The 19,600-nt window shown below is 38.6% G+C and overlaps 2 protein-coding genes across 10 annotated transcripts in view; one reads left to right on the forward strand and one right to left on the reverse strand.

The window, feature by feature from the left end:
* The window catches only part of LOC141441617 (inactive dipeptidyl peptidase 10), a 734,138-nt gene that overhangs the window by 693,645 nt on the left and 20,893 nt on the right, over positions 1-19,600 (forward strand). For all 9 annotated transcript variants that reach the window (XM_074106408.1, XM_074106406.1, XM_074106407.1 and 6 more), the window contains 2 exons: positions 15,260-15,387; positions 15,982-16,145. In XM_074106408.1, the coding sequence (XP_073962509.1) occupies positions 15,260-15,387; positions 15,982-16,145 (292 nt within the window). The remainder of the gene's footprint in view (positions 1-15,259; positions 15,388-15,981; positions 16,146-19,600) is intronic.
* LOC141441552 (uncharacterized) lies at positions 5,188-7,414 on the reverse strand. Its single transcript, XM_074106319.1, has one exon. It carries the CDS (start codon positions 7,381-7,383, stop codon positions 6,016-6,018), a length of 1,368 nt encoding a protein of 455 aa, XP_073962420.1. The 5' UTR covers positions 7,384-7,414; the 3' UTR covers positions 5,188-6,015.

A 19,600-nucleotide genomic window follows, 5' to 3' on the forward strand; every position in this document is an offset into this window, starting at 1 on the left:
AAGTGCCAGTAATTTCACCGGCTGTCTTATATGGCAATAGTTCAGTATAGTCGGAACAATGACATCTTGACTAGTCTACAACGTTTACCTGTTAGCTCTGATGTTAACTTGGAAAGGTTTTGTAGTGAAATAGTTTCATTCTCCAAGCGTTTTTTTTTTCAGCATTTTATTATAAACATTATTTACAATGATCCGCTGTTGGCTACTAATCGTTTTGGGCATTTTTCAATTCAATTCAATTTTTGGGATAATATGGCCCCATCGATCCATGCGATGATTCCGCCAATGTCGTGGCATTTTTGTTATAGTTCAAAGAAACCGCCACAGTGACACTGACAATGATTAAAATTATTGCCAGTGTAAGAAATTAGTTCCAATGAGGGCTATCGCGTATGAATTCTCCACTAGAGGCGCTAGTGTAGCGTGAGGTCTCCGAAATGTCAAATCTCATAGTTTTCGGGTGAGCTACGCGGGTTTATTTATAATTAGAATAATTTTGTGAATATTTTGCGATATCTGAAATTAATTATTGCAAATATGCGTTCCGGGGCAATGAATGTCTGTGTTTTGAGACAGTTTTGTCTTTCGGAAACCTTTGTCCTCCCTTTTTTCCGAACAAAACGGAGACTATGCAACACTGTGGCATGCTCGATATTTTTATGGTACGGTTTTAAGGTGTATTAAATATGATTTTAATCTAAACTTTGTTTTCATGCCCGTAATAACAGACTTTGAAAGCCATACTTAAAAACTTCACGCAACAGTGCGCCATCTAGTGAGACAAAAAACGATAGCCCTCATTAAATTCCGCAAAATGGCGAATAGTCATATATTTCTGGTCAGGCTTTATATTAGTTCAAACAAAAAGTGACAGCGACGAGGTAGAAAATGTTAAGATACCTTTGACTTGCACCGATGAAATTTTTATAATAACTTTAAAATAACTGAAACTAAGCATTTAATAACTCAGACACCCTATAATTTTTATTTTAAGTTAGTTGAGTGCATATATTTACAAATACATAAACCGTAACCATTAAACCGTGCGAGGCATCTGTTCGAGACGCGGGGTACGTCACGTACGGACAGACAGACGGGACTGCTCGTGTCGTTAACGTAAGCGTTTTGTGCGTATAATTTATTGACTGTACCTATTTTATACTGTTGGTAACGGGTTACTTTCGGTTTAACAAAAATCTGTGAAAAAAATTGATCACTTCCCAAACAATTTTGTAGTTTCCGGTAAAAAAATATTATGCCTGGATTAAGGGCCAGATACAGCAGGCGGTACTTCTGGACACGGCACGCATCGTCCGGAGGTTCCTCACTCTGCGGCCCTGACTACCGGTTGCTATCGGCGGCACACTTAGGTTTTTATAATATTTTATATTGTGTTTGTATTATACTTTTTATAATTATTAAAACAATCAAAATGTGGCGTTTTTATAGTTTTTAGAGGTAGAAAATTTATTAGCTAGCGTGGGTGATAAATAAGCTCAAGACCAAAATTAAAATTCACAAAATTTATTCCAATTAAATAATGCTCCGGCTAGGTCGCGGGTAAGTAGAACCTACGAGTTGAGCGCACTGAATTTAAATGGCAAAGGTACAGGTCCCGGTCTGGGTTCACTTCCCTGCGCACGACGATCTCGCCGCTGACGGGGCTCGTGGAGGTGAAATTGGTAATCCCGGTGTTTCGGGGTGAAGTCCCGGAACGGCAGTTCGACAGGGCAGCTGACACGTTCGGCTCAGGTACGATCCCCAGACTTGCTCCCCGACTCGGGGAAACACTTCACTTGATTTTATTTGTGGAATTAATAAATTTGAATGGCGAAATATTAATTAACAAATTTACATATTCTATTTTCTTTTTGGTGTTTGTTGGTGGCTGCTGCACGGCAAAGTAATCTGCTCCGCTCCTGTCGCAAACACATCGCCTCGCATCACCGTTATTATTTATCCGTGTGACGTAGCTCATTGTTAAGCCGACCGGTTTTATCTAATACGAAAACGCTGCGCGCTTTCTGCTTGTTTGTAAATATTTATTTTTAGTGTTATTTTTTTTATAAAAAATTCTAGTACAATTGTGTATTCGTTTTTGTATTGTTAGTAATTAGAATTAAATAATTATTTGTAGAAATAAAATTACTTGATTTAATTTTTTTTATCTCACATTTACGAGTTAATTAATGTTTTTAAATTAAAAAAACGATTGATGTAGTACAAAGGAGCAGATCTGCTACATACCCCCTTTTTAGGTTTGGATTTTTACTTATAAAAATCCACTATCTCAATTTCTGCTTCAAAGTTATACTAATCCTTACAGGCTTCACACACAGAATCCTTAAACCACCCGAAATCACGCATTCAAAATAGCAGTAACGCTTCTAACGTGTTATTGCGACCTAACAGACTGAGTATATATTTTAGGCAATAATATTATACTCTCGTATAACAATTGAAAGATGTTAAAGCGACTGTTGATCAACTATCATGGTTTTGATTGATTCGAAGATACACCTTTTAGGTAGAAGAACCCAGCGTCCACCATCCGGTAGGAGACAGCAAACATTTTAAGTTATAGATCCACCTTTTAGGTAGTGAAGCCCAGCGTCCGCTATCTGGTAGGAGACAGCAAACATAATAAAGCAGATTTGCTAGATGTAGTACATATAGTTTTAAAGTAATCCATGATAATAATTGATCATTAGACAAAAAGTGTAGAGATAGTATACCGCCGTCATATAATTTTGGAACATTTGTGTTTTTAGTATTTATAATTTATTAATTTAAAATCTTTAACATGCCAGTTACCTATGTTATTGCCGTTCATATCCTCGAGCTCGTAGACTAAGTTCGATTTTTTTGTGACAATTTTACATTTCATGTATTTAGGAGCCAGTTTTTTCGAGAACCTATTGTCCTTGTTGCTTTGAAAGAAAGTCTTCTTCCAGATTATGTCGCCGACATTGAAGTGAATGTCTTTACGACGCAGATTGTAGTGGTTACTATTTCGAGAGTGAGACTTTATCATAGACGATTGGACCTTTTCAAAATAAGTTCGTAAGTACCCTAAATTTTCAGCGTACACCTCTCTGGGTGTGAAAATCATGTCGTGGTTAGCGTCTGAATCAATATATTGAGAGCCACAAGCTACCAATTCTCTACCGTAAATTAAGAAGGAAGGTGTGAATCCTGTAACTTCGTTGACAGAAGAATTTATGGCAAACTGGATTTTGGTGATGTTAGTATCCCACGATCTATGATCATTTTCGATAAATGTGGATACGGCGGTCATGGCAGTTTTATTGTAGCGTTCTACGCAGTTCACTTGAGGTGTATATTTAGGTGTGTAATTTACGTTTGGAATGTTGTATTTTGAAAATAATTGTTTAAGTATGTTGCTTGTGAATTGCTTTCCATTGTCCATTAAGATGGTACTAGGGACACCATGAACAAGAAAAACGTTTTCCTCAAGAGCTCTAGCTATAATCTCACTTGTTGCGCGTTTAATTGGGAAAAGTAAACAGTATTTGCTAAAACAACAAGTTACGACGAACAGAAAGGTATTTTGTTTTCTTGAAGGAGGTAGCGGTCCTACAAGATCCATGCTAAGCATTTGGAATGGACGGGAACAGTCTTTAGGACGGCCCATCATACCCAGAGTTGCATGATTAGAATGTTTGTGCGCGTTACATGCGTCACACTTTGTAATGAAATTTGTGACATCACGGTGCATGTCGGGCCAAAAGTATTTTAAGCACATCCGCTTGAATGTTTTAAAGATCCCAAAGTGACCGGAAGTTGGTTCAGAATGATTTTTAGCTATCATGTCAGTTCTGTGTTCGAGAGGTATTACTTCTTTCCACTCAAATTCCCTTGTAAGAGGATTCAGACTCTTTTTGTGCCGATATAGTTTATTTCCAGCAACTTTATAATCTAAGAATGACAAAGGAGAATTCTGACAACCGTTGCAAATGTTTAAGTACCATGGGTCTTTAGTGATATATGCTACATTAGAATTTACACGAGTATCGTCAACAGCGGCTACAGGAACTGAACGTGAAAGGCTATCAGGTACAACATTTTCAGAACCTCGGCGATGTCTAATTTCTAAGTTAAATGCTGACATTCGAACACCCCAACGGGCTAAACGACCCGTGGGATTGTTGATGTTTAGGAACCATTTCAAGGACGAGTGATCAGTAAAAACGACCGTCGTTTTACCGTTTTCTAAGTAGCACCTCCAGTGTTCAATGGCTAATAAAACGGCTAGGGCTTCTCGTTCGGTAGCACTGTAATTTCGTTCTTTACTAGAGAGGGACTTGCTCATATATGCAATAACTTTTTCCTCACCATTGATAACCTGGGTTAACACTGCGCCAATTCCAAAGTCACTGGCATCAGTATGCACTTGAAAAAGGTTGCGAGTAGTCTGGACAAGATAGAACTGGCGAAGAGATAAGACATTCTTTAAGTGTACGAAAGGCTTTGTCCGCTTCCGGTGACCAATGGAAAGGTGGGGAAGTTTTAGCTTGGGAAGTTAACTTATTGAGCGGAGCTGCTATTGAGCTGAAATTTGTTATAAACCTTCGATACCATGAAGCTGTACCGATAAACCGGCGAACTTCCTTTCGGTTGGTAGGCGTGGGGTAGTTAATGATCGCTTCAACTTTATCTGGGTCAGGCTGAAGGCCGTTAGAATTTACAACGTAGCCCAAGTACTTAAGTTGTTTCTTAAAGAAATTGCACTTTTTGAAACTAATAGTTAGATTAGCCGATTTTAGTTTTTCAAAAACGCGGGCAAGTAAAGATATGTGTTGCTCAAAAGTCGGGGAAACAATAATGATATCATCGATGTAGACGAAAACCTTGTGTTCAAATTCGGGACCATAAAAAAGCATGTCAACTAAGCGTTGTTGCGTCGCTGGTGCATTAGTTAAACCAAACGGCATAGATTTAAATTGAAAACTGCCTCTAGATGGAATGTAGAAAGCCGTCTTACACTTATCTTCGTCCTTAATGGGGATTTGCCAAAAACTTTTTGATAGATCTAAACTGGATAGATATTTTGCATCGCGCAAGTTATCAAGAATCTCAGAAATGTATGGTATACTATACGCGTCTTTAGTGGTGACAGCATTGAGCTTGCGACTATCTAAGCAGAATCTGAGTTCCCCGTTTTCTTAGGCGTTAGCAATACAGGCGAAGACCAGGGACTTTCACACGGTTCAACAACGTCCTCCTGCAGCATTTCATCCAATTGCTCAACAAGGACACGTTGCTTTTCAGGGGACATCCTATAGTACCGCTGCCGAATAGGAACAGCATCTCCAGTGTCAATATTGTGAGCTATCAGAGAGGTACGTCCTAGACCACGTTGTTCGTAAGAAATCTCCCGAAATTGTGATATAATAAGGTCGGCAGTAGCCCTTTGTTCCGCGGATAAGTGGTCATAATCGCAAACGTGCATGTTAGGTTTCGTTGAAATTGTATCTAGCGTGTTAATATCCTTAGAAATTGTTACCGAATCTAAGTTTTTAGGGAAAAGACTGAATGTTCTCCAAAAATCCATACCTAAGATTAAAATATTATTTATTTGAGGAACTATGTAGACCTTTAGTATATGTATTTGATTTAGAAAGGATATTGGTAACTGTACTGTACCAATACTCTTTAATTTTTGACCCCCGGCAGCAACAAAATTTAATGGTTCATCCTCCTCAAGCGCAAAACCGCCCTCTAAGAAACGTTCGTGATAATTATTACCTATAATGGTAACGCTAGAACCTGTATCGAGTAATCCATTCATAGGATTACCATTAATGTTAACAGAAACAAATGGTCTACTATTTTGAAGACTAGTTCTAGTTTTATTTTGAGTACTGTGGATTGAAGTTACCGAATAGCATGCGAAAAATTTAGATATGAAATCGAGCCATGATTTCCATTCCGTTTTGTTAAAGTTACTATTAGTTTTGCCTTTAGCCATCGATTCACTGCAATCCACAGAACTTAGTTTTTTGAAGTGCTAGGTTTAGGGTTACATTTCGTGCAGTCTGGGTAACGAATGCCCTTTGTACCGCATTTGAAACAGATCGGAAAATGTGGTTGTCTGCATTCCCTAAGAGAATGAGAATTACTACGACACCTAGGGCAGTATCTAGTATGAGTATGCAGTACTTGATTCGACTGGCCAGGTGACACATGAACAGCGTTGATAGGGGTAGCCCTCTCTTGCGTAGGTTTAGTGAAATTGTGATTATATTTGTTTGAATAATTATGTTGATTATAGTTATAATTATAGTTTCTGAATTTAGAATAGTTATTTGGCTGCAAATAGTTCTTGTTATTGTTACAGTTATTAAACTTGTGTTGTTTAGTGTAGGCAAATTCTGGTGCTAACGTTTCAGGCGTTACTCTAGGAGGCTCGTGAAATTGAGATTGACGTGAATTAATGCTTTCAAAGTTAAAACAAATTCTCTTTAGTGAGTCGATGTCAGATATATCCGGGTGCGCAGCAAGAGTACTAGCATAACACGGTCTTATATTATGGAGAATAATTTCCAATTTGTCCTGCTCACTCAACGCTTTAGTCAGTCTAGAAAACATACCGTGCATTATGGATAAATATATGGTGATATTCTCCAGTTCACCTTGAGTACGTGACCTAATCTCTGCTAGAAGCCGATAATCATAATCTCTTTGCCCGAAATCCTGCTTAAGCAAACGAACAACCTCATCCCAAGTTTTTACTTTCTCTTTAATACAACGAAACCAATGTAAAGCGTCATCAGTAAAAATTTCGTACGCGAACTTCAATAACCGATCCTTTCCGATGTTTCTAGCATATACGAATTCATCGACTCTTTGAATGAACGATAGGACGCAGGTTTTACCAGAATACTTCAATTTAGCTAGATCTGAATTTAAATTGCGATCGCAGGTGACAGGCGCAGTATCAGGCTCAGAAGGAGATTCGGAAGTTGTATGTGGCTTCATAGTCAAAAGGTCCCTGTACTGATTATTAAATGCAGTACAGTTTTGCTTGTACTGATCAGCCAAACTGGCATCAACATTCAAAATCCTATTAGCCCTATGGTATATATGATGAAGAAGGTTTTCCGCGCGCAAGAACAAGTTTCTGTCAAAGCGACTCTTTAGTGTAGCTAACATGGTTTGGGATTTTTGAAGACTCTCTTTCGCAGCAACAAGATCAACTGAAGGTTCCAGATGCGATTCAAGAATGTCCTCCGCGGGTGTGGACAATTTAACAATTTGGCTACGTAACTCTTGTACCGAACCGGCTGAACCACCACGGAGTAGGACTTCGTATTCAAGCTCCGCTTTTTGAAGTGATAGGTATTTAATCGGGTATGCCATAATGTATTAAATAAATTTCTAAAATTTTGTTCAAGTGAGATGCTTGATTGAGAAGGTGTGAGTGTTGCGACTGCACATAAATTTATTTAAAAGCGTTATAATTCAGTATGTGGAATGCACTGTAATAAGCGAACTGTTAAAAAAATTTATAAAAATACAGAAATTAAAATAATAATGTGGGTAGACACACTATTCGAAAAATCTAGAACGCACTAACATTCATGAGTTAAGCATCCACGTACTAAACAACTGCAATAAAATCAGCCGTGATAACAATTTGATTGAAAAGCCGCTACAAAACGCTGCCCAGTTATTGGTATTCAGCTGTAGTAATAAGTTTAAATTTCGTATCTATAATTATATTATAATTTAAAATAGTTTAGTGGGTAGGCACATTAAAAAACCTAAAATTATAAAAATAACATAGGTAAACCAGGCAGCTGCAATACTGATTCACAAATTTAAAAAGCAGTTATTAATATTGTTGCCCAGCAAACGGATTCAATTAAAATTTTGAGATTGATTATTGATAAAATTAAAATGAATAAAAATTGACTATTGAGGTAGTCTCACCATAAAATGAAACTACTAGTAAAGACTAGTAGATTTCATATAGATTTAAATTACAATAAAATTTCTGCTAGTACAGAACCTAGCAATTTTTGTGAAATGAATATGATATAATTTAAAAAAATAACATTGGAATAGATCACTTGCGTAATAACCAGCAGATTTTAACGAGAAAAAAAAATCCCATTTACTAGACAACAGCAATAATTATTTGTGAATCCTACAAAGCCACTACTCGATGGAATAAGTTGCCGAATAAACTGATTGTAAGAAATTGTAAAATAAATCGATTGTTCTAAAATTGTAAAATAAATCAATTGTATAAGTTAAATAAATCAATTGTAAATGTTAAAAAATAATAAATAATTATGTGGTCAATAAACCAAAAAAATAATAACTTAATAATTAATTGTGTATAATGGTACTATTTATTAGACAACTATATTGATCGTTGTTAATCCATCAAGAAAGACAGTTAAAAAATAGCCAGTACGCGGTTTCCAATTAATTGACTAAATTAATTTATAATTTTATTCCATTAACTCAAAAATAATAATGTGGGTAGACACATTATAATTTTTTTTTTTTTTTTTAAACAGATTAACTAGATACTATACGATTTTCCTTGCTAAATCACTGAGGATAGTTGAAACAGTTATAAAGAATTTCACAGTAAAAAGATTCTCTAAAAAATTTTAAAAATAAAACGTTCAACTGCTTGTACACTAAGAAAAATAATGTGGGTAGACACACTATTCCGAAACTTCCAGCAATGTTAAACACAGATTCAAACTTAGCCTAGGATAACCGCGTACTAGTAACTGCAGAAAATCAGCCTTACAACTAAATTTGCCGAAAACAGAAGCCACCAACACCAATGAAAACTAAAAAATACTAAGGATCTGTACCTAGTGCGCTCAACTCTTCTAAAAAAAAAACCGCTAGTAAGGCGCCAATGTGGCGTTTTTTATAGTTTTTAGAGGTAGAAAATTTACTAGCTAGCGTGGGTGATAAATAAGCTCAAGACCAAAATTAAAATTCACAAAATTTATTCCAATTAAATAATGCTCCGGCTAGGTCGCGGGTAAGTAGAATCTACGAGTTGAGCGCACTGAATTTAAATGGCAAAGGTACAGGTCCCGGTCTGGGTTCACTTCCCTGCGCACGACGATCTCGCCGCTGACGGGGCTCGTGGAGGTGAAATTGGTAATCCCGGTGTTTCGGGGTGAAGTCCCGGAACGGCAGTTCGACAGGGCAGCTGACACGTTCGGCTCAGGTACGATCCCCAGACTTGCTCCCCGACTCGGGAAACACTTCACTTGATTTTATTTGTGGAATTAATAAATTTGAATGACGAAAATATTAATTAACAAATTTACATATTCTATTTCTTTTTGGTGTTTGTTGGTGGCTGCTGCACGGCAAAGTCATCTGCTCCGCTCCTGTCGCAAACACATCGCCTCGCATCACCGTTATTATTTATCCGTGTGACGTAGCTCATTGTTAAGCCGACCGGTTTTATCTAATACGAAAACGCTGCGCGCTTTCTGCTTGTTTGTAAATATTTATTTTTAGTGTTATTTTTTTTATAAAAAATTCTAGTACAATTGTGTATTCGTTTTTGTATTGTTAGTAATTAGAATTAAATAATTATTTGTAGAAATAAAATTACTTGATTTAATTTTTTTTTATCTCACATTTATGAGTTTATTAATGTTTTTAAATTAAAAAAACGATTGATGTAGTACAAAGGAGCAGATCTGCTACAAAAATTAAGAAAGAAAATATTTTTTTTATTAGACTGGATGGCAAACGAGCAAGTGGGTCTCCTGATGGTAAGAGATCACCACCGCCCATAAACATCTGCAACACCAGGGGTATTGCAGACGCGTTGCTAACCTAGAGGCCTAAGATGGGAGACCTCAAGTGCCAGTAATTTCACTGGCTGTCTTACTCTCCACGCCGAAACACAACAGTGCAAGCACTGCTGCTTCACGGCAGGATTAGCGAGCAAGATGGTGGTAGCAATCCGGGCGGACCTTGCACAAGGTCCTACCACTTGCAAAATAAAGAGAATAATAATTAAATTCATTTATTCAAGTAACATGCATGACTCATTTAATTTGTACTGAGCGAGTGAGCGACGAATGTGTCTCATTCGCGCATTTTGCAGGTGGTAGGACCTTGTGCAAGGTCCGCCCGGATTGCTACCACCATCTTGCTCGTTAATCCTGCCGTGAAGCAGCAGTGCTTGCACTGTTGTTTCGGCGTGGAGAGTAAGACAGCCGGTGAAATTACTGGCACTTGAGGTATCCCATCTTAGGCCTCTAGGTTGGCAACGCATCTCCATTACCCCTGGTGTTGTAGATGTTTATGGGCGGTGGTGATCTCTTACCATCAGAAGACCCAAATGCTCGTTTGCCATCCAGTCTAATAGAAAAAAAAAAAACGCCGGTCACACGTATAGGCAAAAAAATTCTCTCTAGTCTAAAATCACGTCGAAGCATATCGTTTTCACTTCACAGGCCTTTTTTACCCCCAGCTGCGTAACGGTCAACAATTTACTTTTTAATAAAGCGACTCGTTCGCCCTACTGTTTCGTACATTAAATTTATATTTATATCCCAGTCAAGTTTTTCGCGAAAAACGATAAAAAAAAAAGACAAATAGCCGTCAGTTGTTGCCAGACTGCGTCGTATAATGTCCGCATGGAGTTTGAGGGAAACTCGACTTTATTCAGTCAGTATTGAGGGTAGATTGGGTTGTAGGTTGTGGGTGGGAAAAGGTGTTTTTTATTATTTTGCGCATTGCTGACAACCTGTCGTAGACATATAAAGTGGCCAGTTATTGTTTTCTTTTGGTGGATTATTGGACTTATTTCTATAGTTTTCCATGTGCGATGTACTATATAAGGATTTTTGTGGGTTTCATCCAAAAGATTTTGATATTTATAGAAGACTGTTTCGGCAAAACTTTGAGAGATGTTACGTGTCACAGAGAAAGGGCCCAAACCAAGAGAACAAATCTCTATAAGGGATATGTGCAAATCGCGCAGGACGTTAAAATGGCGAATCCATTATACTGTTTGCCTAGAAACTTCAGTCATTTGGTAAAATCCCTGAATCTATTTAGTCAAATGACGAAATTAGGCAAAAATTTGCAGTCGGGCTAACCTAACCAACAAAAAGTTGGGCATTTACTGACTTTGTCACTTCAAAGTTCAATATCTCAAAAACGGGTAAACCGATTTTGATGAAACATGTCGCATCGCTAGTAAACCTGATTACAAATAAAAAATAACCGCATTCAAATCGGTCCACCCGTTTAAGAGCTACGGCGCCACAGACAGAGCCACAGACACATAGCGGTCAAACTTATTACACCACTCTTTTGCGTCGGGAGTTAAAAATACCTACATTTATGCAGAACATAGAACCTCCTCATGTAACAGAAACAGCTCACAAAGAACGTCAGAATAGCAGGGCTACTACGAAACTCGAAGTTCGTGTCGTGCGCTCCCTCTGACACTTATACTATTTAATACGAGAGCGAGAGAGACGATACGATACGAACTTCGAGTTTCAAGTTTTGTAGTAGCCCTGCTGAACTCAATGGCTCGCGAATACGATAAAGCAATTTTACGTATTGCGCTCAAATAAGCATGAGAATTTGACAATGTTCCAACTTTGTTTGGTTTCTAGTCGGATAAGTTTGGGACTCAGGTAATATATAAGAGAGAGAGGTCTATGCTCGGCGTTTCTCTGCGGGATAGAATCAGAAATGAACTAACGATTTGTTTTAAGCAGAACTACGTGCGCAAAAACAACCACTGGCTTACTGCTTCGTGGAAGCGTGAATGCGGTATCACCGTTTTTTTATTTATACACTACAGCTAGTCCACGAAATAAATTCAATTAGTTAAACCCATTTTCGTGTGAGCTTGTATAAAATCGGAACACAATGCCGTGTATTTTGCCCTAAATTTATAATAATAGCGAGCGATAAAGTCAGCGGAGCGCGAAAACAATTTTCGAACACTGCGCTCAGGAATTTGTCAGACAATAATGTATTATATCGTTGGTATAGTTGGTTAAATTAATTTAGCTTTACATTATAAACATTATACTGATCCTAATTTTCGAGTATATTATGTAGCTATTGCCTGCGACTTCGCCTGCGTTTCGCGGGAACTTGTGAGTAAAAGCTAGTATGTATTCAATTCCATAAATGAATTATTAAGGTCAATTACTCAAGAACAATATGATAGAATTAAGATTGGTTTTTTGGAATCTTTTTGTATTTTTTATTTCAATTCCAATTTTTTTTGTTACTTTTACGGTCATCCCGTAAAACCTATATCGAAAATACAAACTGAAATATAGATGCACAGAAAAACCAGAAAAATAAGACCAGCGCTGGGAATCGAACCCAGGTCCTCGGCATTCCATGCCGTGTGCTATACCGCTACACCACCGCTGGACAACAATACAGACACGAATTTCCCTCATATCTCAGCTTGTGTTGTTTCTTGTTTAGCCACTTAAGCAGCGACACTAGCGACATCTATGCCGTAGCCCTCATCGAGAAACTTTTCGGCACTCCATCGGAACTAACCGCTCACCAATCGCTAACGGAATATGATATAAAACAAAATAAAGAAAAACTACATAAATATACCTAACTATACAAATAAACCACGAGCTTTGCGGTGAAGGAAAACATCATGAGGAAACCTGCACAAACCTGCGAAGCGATTCAATGGTGCGTGCGAAGTTCCCAATCCGCACTGGGCCCGCGTGGGAACTATGGCCCAAGCCCTCTTGTTCCGAGAGGAGGCCTGTGCCCAGCAGTGGGACGTATATAGGCTGAGATGATGATGATGATGATACAAATAAAACACCTTCTAAGAGGCCCTCCTGCGGCATAGACCTCAGCACACTGGCGGCATTACCTCTCTGTACAGTCAGAGAAATTCGCTGGGAGAGGTAAGCGCCATGACATGAGGGCCTTCATGGGGGCCTTGTCGTCCCGGCTGATAGAGACCTCAGGAGACCCCAGAGTATGTATTTAATAAGTTTTGGTAAAAATTTCATTTTAATACAAGCTTTTTTGCTGACTGTACTTTTTGTTGACTGTACTTGTATTGTCACCCAAACTACATTTGCATACCAAATGTCAAGTTGATGCCATAAACCGTTGAAGAGTTCCGTCCTGCGGAGACAATCCTGGCCGGACTACCAGGACGTCACTACCAGATTATTGTATTGTCACGCAATTTACATAAGTAAACCAAACAAATTAATTAAATATTTATTAATATTCTGTTTTTAGTATTTGTTGTTATAGCAACAACAGAAACACATAATCTGTGAAAATTTCAACTATCTAGCTATCACGGTTCATGAGATACAGCCTGGTGACAGACGGACATACAGACAGACGGACGGACGGACGGACAGCGGAGTCTTAATAATAGAGTACCTTTTTTACTCTTTCGGTACGGAACCCTAAAAAGCAAACATGTTGTGTGTCCAGTCACAGAAAAACGCGATATCTTCCTAACTGTACCTACGTCGCAGATTTTGATATAATTTTCGACCCTTCCCTAAATCGCTGTGACAACTGTCCATCAAAACATTTATAAACGGAAAACATACGACATATCCTTCCCTTTTTAAACCCTTAAGTCACCCCCGCCTGGGGGTAAAATATTCACTAATCCAATTCTTTTACACCCGCTCGTTTCATTCGGGCGATTCCTTTTTTCCGTCCTTGTTTTATCCCGCGGGAACTATTCGTTTTGTTTAATTTCCGGGATTAACTGACCGCTGATCGAAGAGTTTTTCCATCGGCGGTTTTGTGCCTTTATTTGTTTAACGTCGGTCAACTGTGATTTATCGTGGTTGTATCCAGGTGGTGGAGAATCTAGAGCTAAAAAGACTTAAAAAGATTGCTTTTTTATTTTGTGGTGGTGGCCATTTCCTATCAGATGACCCGCATGATCATTTGCCTCCCTCTTGTAATAAGCAAGCCGGCCAGCGACTCGTGCACGAAGGGTTCCGTACCATTATCTATACAGTACGATTGCTTGGAGTTAACACTTGACAGATGGGCGTGCCTTCAGTCAATTTTCAACTTTGACGTCATACAAATAAAGCCATTTTTAGTATACCGCTACCCACGTTTACAGATTATGTAAAAACTATTTTATTTGTATGATCTCAAAGTTAAAAATTGACTGAAGGCACGCCCATCTGTCAAGTGTTTAATCCAAGTAATCGTACTGCACAACATTAGACATTAGCAAAAAAAAACATGTTTATTATATGGGAGCCACTCTTAAATATTTATTTTATTTTAATTAAATTATTTATTTTTAAAGCGTATACAAATGGTGGGGAAATGCCTTAGTCGCCACGCTTGGCAGGCGGGTTGGCGACCGCAGTTATACCCGATAGTTCGCGGAGGACGCTGCTGCCCATCCTCCGGTTTATCCCTAGTCGCCTCTTACTACACCCACGGGAAGAGAGGGGGTGGTGTAATTCTCGACCGACACCACACGGCCAAATTTGGGGGAGGCCTATGTCCAGCAGTGGACGTCTTTCGGCTGACATGATGATATATACAACTAAATATTCTATGAATATTTCAAGCGTCTCTGTTGCCGTTATTAATATCGAGCAAAAAACGGCAAAAAAAAACACATTTGTTGTATAGGAGCCCCCTTAAATATTTATTTTATTCTGTTTTTAGTATTTTTTGTTATATACATAATCTGTGAAAAGTTCAACTGTCTAACCATCACGGTTCATGAGATACAGCCTGGTGACAGATGGATGGACATCGAATTCTTAGTAATAGGGTTTCCGTTTTTACCCTTTGGGTACGGAACCCTAAAAATGAGAGGGCTTGGGATACCTTATAGAAACGATAAAAACAATACCCCATTTTCCTTGACACAATCGTGAAAGAAAGAAAGAAAGAAAGCAAGAATGATTTATTTGCTGAAAAAGGAATACGGAATATTTTTTATCAATCAGCGTTTTCCTATATCATCTGCACCCTTACACGGGGAACTATTTGTAAAAGCGCTCTTACGCCCTTTTCTGCGGTATATAATATGGTCGATATTAACTATATTGTTTTGAAAAATGTTGTTCTCTCAAGTTTCTTGCAGCGATTTCTTCTTGGCAATGATGGTATTTCCGTAAGCGCTGGTATAAACATGACATGTAAAAGAGCCTTTTACGGCATACTTGCAGAATCACCATTTTTATTGATGACTTTATTTCTTTCTTTGTTACAGAGAGAGTTAAACGCCGTAGACTTCAAGGTGTCAGCAGACCTCAAGTTTGTGCTGCTGGTGTCCGACGTGCGGCCAGGCTGGAGGCATGCTCGCCTCGCCCGGTACCACGTCTACGACGTTATCAATAGGTGAGTCGACCTTGCTTAGTCAGTGGAACTCACGGAAAAAGCTCTTTCTACACGGTCGGGACCAACCGCCGACCATAGTGTCCTCCATCGTCCGACCACGGACGCAGCCTGTCGCGAGGGATGCGCTCGCGACCAAGGCCGTTGACATCAACCAAATATCGGTCGGATCAACCGATTTCTACAATGTCCATTTTTAAATCAACCCGACACACGAAGGTCCGCGGTTGGTTCCGACCGCGTAGAAGGGCTTAAAGACCTCATCTGTCCACTGTTGGACATAGGCCTTCCCCATGACCCCCATATACTTCAAGTTGCTTCGGTTGGAAGCGGCCTGCATCCATGAGATCATGATTTTCAACCAGAAATGTGCGAGGTTGTGTTGCGAGAAATGTGTTTTTCATGAACCAATAGAAACGCTTCATTTACCTAGCCTCCACTCTCACACAGCACCAGAGCGGTGCTGTGCGAGGATCTCCCGAGAAGGAGGAAATTCCGGATTTCCAACTCAACTACAACTGGTTCTATCGAACGAAACCGCGGGTAAAAGCTTAGAGAATAATTTTTCATCATATTTTTTTGTTTTTGTTTGTATAGGAACAAAATCCCCATTTCCCCTGTGGAAGACGATCGGACGGCGCCACTGCTGCAGTACGCGGAGTGGTCCCCCATCGGATCCAGTCTGGTCTTCGTCCACGACAACGACATCTACTACAAGCCTCGTGTCCTCAAGACGCTGGTCTGCCGTATCACTAACAACGGTGAGTCCAGACTCGTTTCCATTAGGCACACTTGCTCAGTAAACAGAGGCCTTAGTAACGCACTTGGAATCACAATAATTTTTACCACTTCTCTCTTTCTGAATAAGGGTAGAAAGAGAGAGAGAGAGAAAGATGAGTGAATGCGATCGCGATCGCTCAGACGTTAAACAATACGGCCACAGATTATTTGACATATTGATTATTATTATGTAGTACGGGGAAGAAGGGAATTGTCTTTATTTGCTAATTAACTAACACAACAACTACAAAAATATTTAGATAGGATGACACTGCAAGTAAAGTCAACAAGAAAACATGTGGCTACTAAAAATTAGTTTTTATTGGGTAAGATTTTTTAAAGCTCGCAAACGCGCCTTCACCTGTAGAGGCTCCTTTAAAAGCAAACAAAATCAAATGATACACCCATGCTCTGCCAATAAACCATGTGCACTCAAATGAAGAAATCAATCCGTGTTCTTTTAAAATCTTATTGGCATACGTTTTATGGAACGTCGCGAATAAACGAGTTAATATCGTGAGTGCTCTCCGACAAAGACCATCTTGAGGAGCGTACGTTGACAGCCAACGTAATGTAAGCGATCTCACAGTGCTAAATACGCAACTCTTTTAATAAAATGTCTCAATAAAACATAAAAATGCTCAGACACTGTAGGTACGAGTAATATACGATGATTTTTAATTGGTGATCAGGAACCAAGTTTTCTAGGTCAGTATTCGGTGGTGACCATGTTAAAGCCGGTTTATATTCTTCTGCGTCTTCTTGTGGTCACCATATTAATTTACTTTACTTAACTTTACTCATCATATTAATTTTGTATACAATTTGACGATCCTTTTGTGAATTTCTTATAATTAGGTACCTGACATGTATTTATATATTTTTTCATAAGGCAATAAATCAATCTAATGTTACTAATCATAATGAGATGCAGGAAGTCGTATTTCTCGTGGCGGAAAACTTTTCCGGGGTGGGCAACTTTCCTGTTTTTGATGGTCCTGTTTACATTATTCCAGGAAAGTGAAATTTTTCCAGTAGCATTTGCGAGACCGCGATGCTAAAAATTGCCAGAAATCGGTCGAGTACCGCCATGTCAAGCTATTTTACTGAAATGTAAACAGGGTCTTACACGACCCAGGGTTATCACGAACGAGTAGGTAAATTGACCCTAATAGCAATACATTGCGAGCCTTGAATGATTCACCACACTTACACTTGAAAGTAGGTATTAACTAAAAAAAATCAACAAACTTCAGCCGCCAGATTTGGTACATTAAAGAATTTTAACATTTTACTTAACTATAAAAAAAAGACATTTATTGCCACCTTAAAAAAAATACAATGAACATAACAGAAACACACCAAATAAAACGAAAATTTAGAACTACACAATGTCCAAAAAGGTAGGAAAAATAATAATAATAATAAAAAAAAAAAACAAAAGACAAAAACAACAGACACGTCAGAACTATAATCACTTACCATTGTAATTATAATACTTATCATTGTAATACAAAATTTATATACAGAGCAGAGCAGGCAGAGAACACGAAACGTTACCGTTCCGGAGCCATTTTAAGCAATTTTAGGTTTAAAGTTTGACAAAAAAGGTACAATAGTGACAGGTTGCTAGCCTGTCACCTACATACCTTAACCTGTATCCTTTGTTGTCTCTTACGACATCCACGGAAGAAATGGAGAGGTGAAATTCTAACCCGAGACCACACGGGGAACACATACACACACACAGAAATTTATGTTTTAATTTTATTATAGGTTATAGGCGGAATTTCAATATTTAAGACATCAATTGACGTTGTTTTGTTTATATTATTTAGTTCATTCCCTAAATCTTTCAAGTTTAGTTTGGTAGCCCCGCAATCTATAGCTCGGATGGTTACTTGTAACGTGAAAACCCGGTCTCGGCAACGTTAGCTAATTTCAACTTCGAGGGCACTCGCGACTCCTAAAGTTACATTGTTTAAATGTGAAGAGCCTTGGGTAGAGTAACTTTTCAAAAGGACTTATTATCACTCCATTTGTAATTTAAGTAAAATGCTTTTGATTTCAATGAAGAGAATATTCAAGAGCAGCCCTTGATAACGGCTACTATAGGTACCTCTTTAATATTGGTATTTTTAATTTTGGTAGGATTGTGGTTTCAAATCCAGACTCGCATCTCTGCGTTTTTCAAAATTCACGTGCAAAAATAAGTAGATTTGAAATTTACCAAGAACTTTGCGGTGAAGGAAAAGCTCGTGAGGGAAGCTACACAAACCTGCGAAGTAATTAAGTGGAGCGTGTGAAGTTCCCAACCCATTTGGGCCCGTGTGCGAACTACGGCCGAAGCTAAGAGGAGTCGAGACTGGGATGATGATAATGATTATATCCTTTTATTGAATCAGGCGTTACTTTGCGGAGGTCCATATCAATGAACTAAAATAATTTCCTTGCTCACCCGCGACCTTACCAAGGTCAAGGAAAAGGGAAGGGGAAGGGTCAAGGGAAGGTGTAAGGTCGCGGGTGAGCAAGGAAATTATTTTAGTTCAATGATTATATCCCGCAAAAACTGGACCCAAAGAACAAAAATGTGGCATATGATCTGTTTATGATAGAGGTAAGAAATAAAGATGGATCTTACAAAATGAAACACCTTGCGTAATTATAGAACTTTCAAGTGGTATAACATCCAACTCAATGCAGTCGCACGTGCCCGCGTTTAATATCCGAAACTATACGCACTTAAGAAGTAATTGTTGTGGTTGAGCGACCTATTTCCAAATGGAACAATACTTGTGCTGTAGAGGCCCAGCGAGGGCATCAGTATGAGAAACTGACTCACTAAGGAGACAGGGGCACGTGGGGAATACATGCGCTCTTAGCTTTTAATGGTAATGGTTACCAGGTCACCACGATTGTAAAACTTGAGCTTGAATTGTTGGGTACAGAAAATAAGCACAGATACTTACTTCGAATACCCGTTTAGAACTAGTTCTACTACATGGGGTTCTTGAGTAAGAGAAATATTCTATTTAGCCCTCAGACTATTCTTTTGGCGATTTTTTTCTATCAATCGAACAACAAGTAATCATGTAACCACAATGTATTAATTAGAGTAAATCCTCAAATATCTTACTTATAAGTTTCAAAACTAAAGCTTTACTAGTAATGATACAGTAAAGGATAAAATCTCGGCGCGCCTTTAAATTAGAGCCAAAACCGGATCTTCGGTTGCGGTACAAAATCATGTTTCAGACAGAGTAAGAAGGCTGAAGGCCTCCTCCATCTTCTTCCTTAACTCTGTCTTTGGCAGTACTTATCCAGTCGGTTCCAGCTATTTTTGCAATATCATCTGCCTATCACATCACTGGTCTTGTACCACTTACACGAATTACAGATGTTTCGTTCGGTTCTCTACTTTTTCCCAACTCACTAT

Source organism: Choristoneura fumiferana, chromosome 24, assembly GCF_025370935.1.
Source record: "Choristoneura fumiferana chromosome 24, NRCan_CFum_1, whole genome shotgun sequence".
In the NCBI taxonomy this organism is placed as follows: domain Eukaryota; kingdom Metazoa; phylum Arthropoda; class Insecta; order Lepidoptera; family Tortricidae; genus Choristoneura; species Choristoneura fumiferana.

Coding starts and splice junctions, on each gene's coding strand:
- LOC141441552 (XM_074106319.1), bottom strand. CDS start 7,383: ATGGCATACCCGATTAAATACCTATCACTTCAAAAAGCGGAGCTTGAA.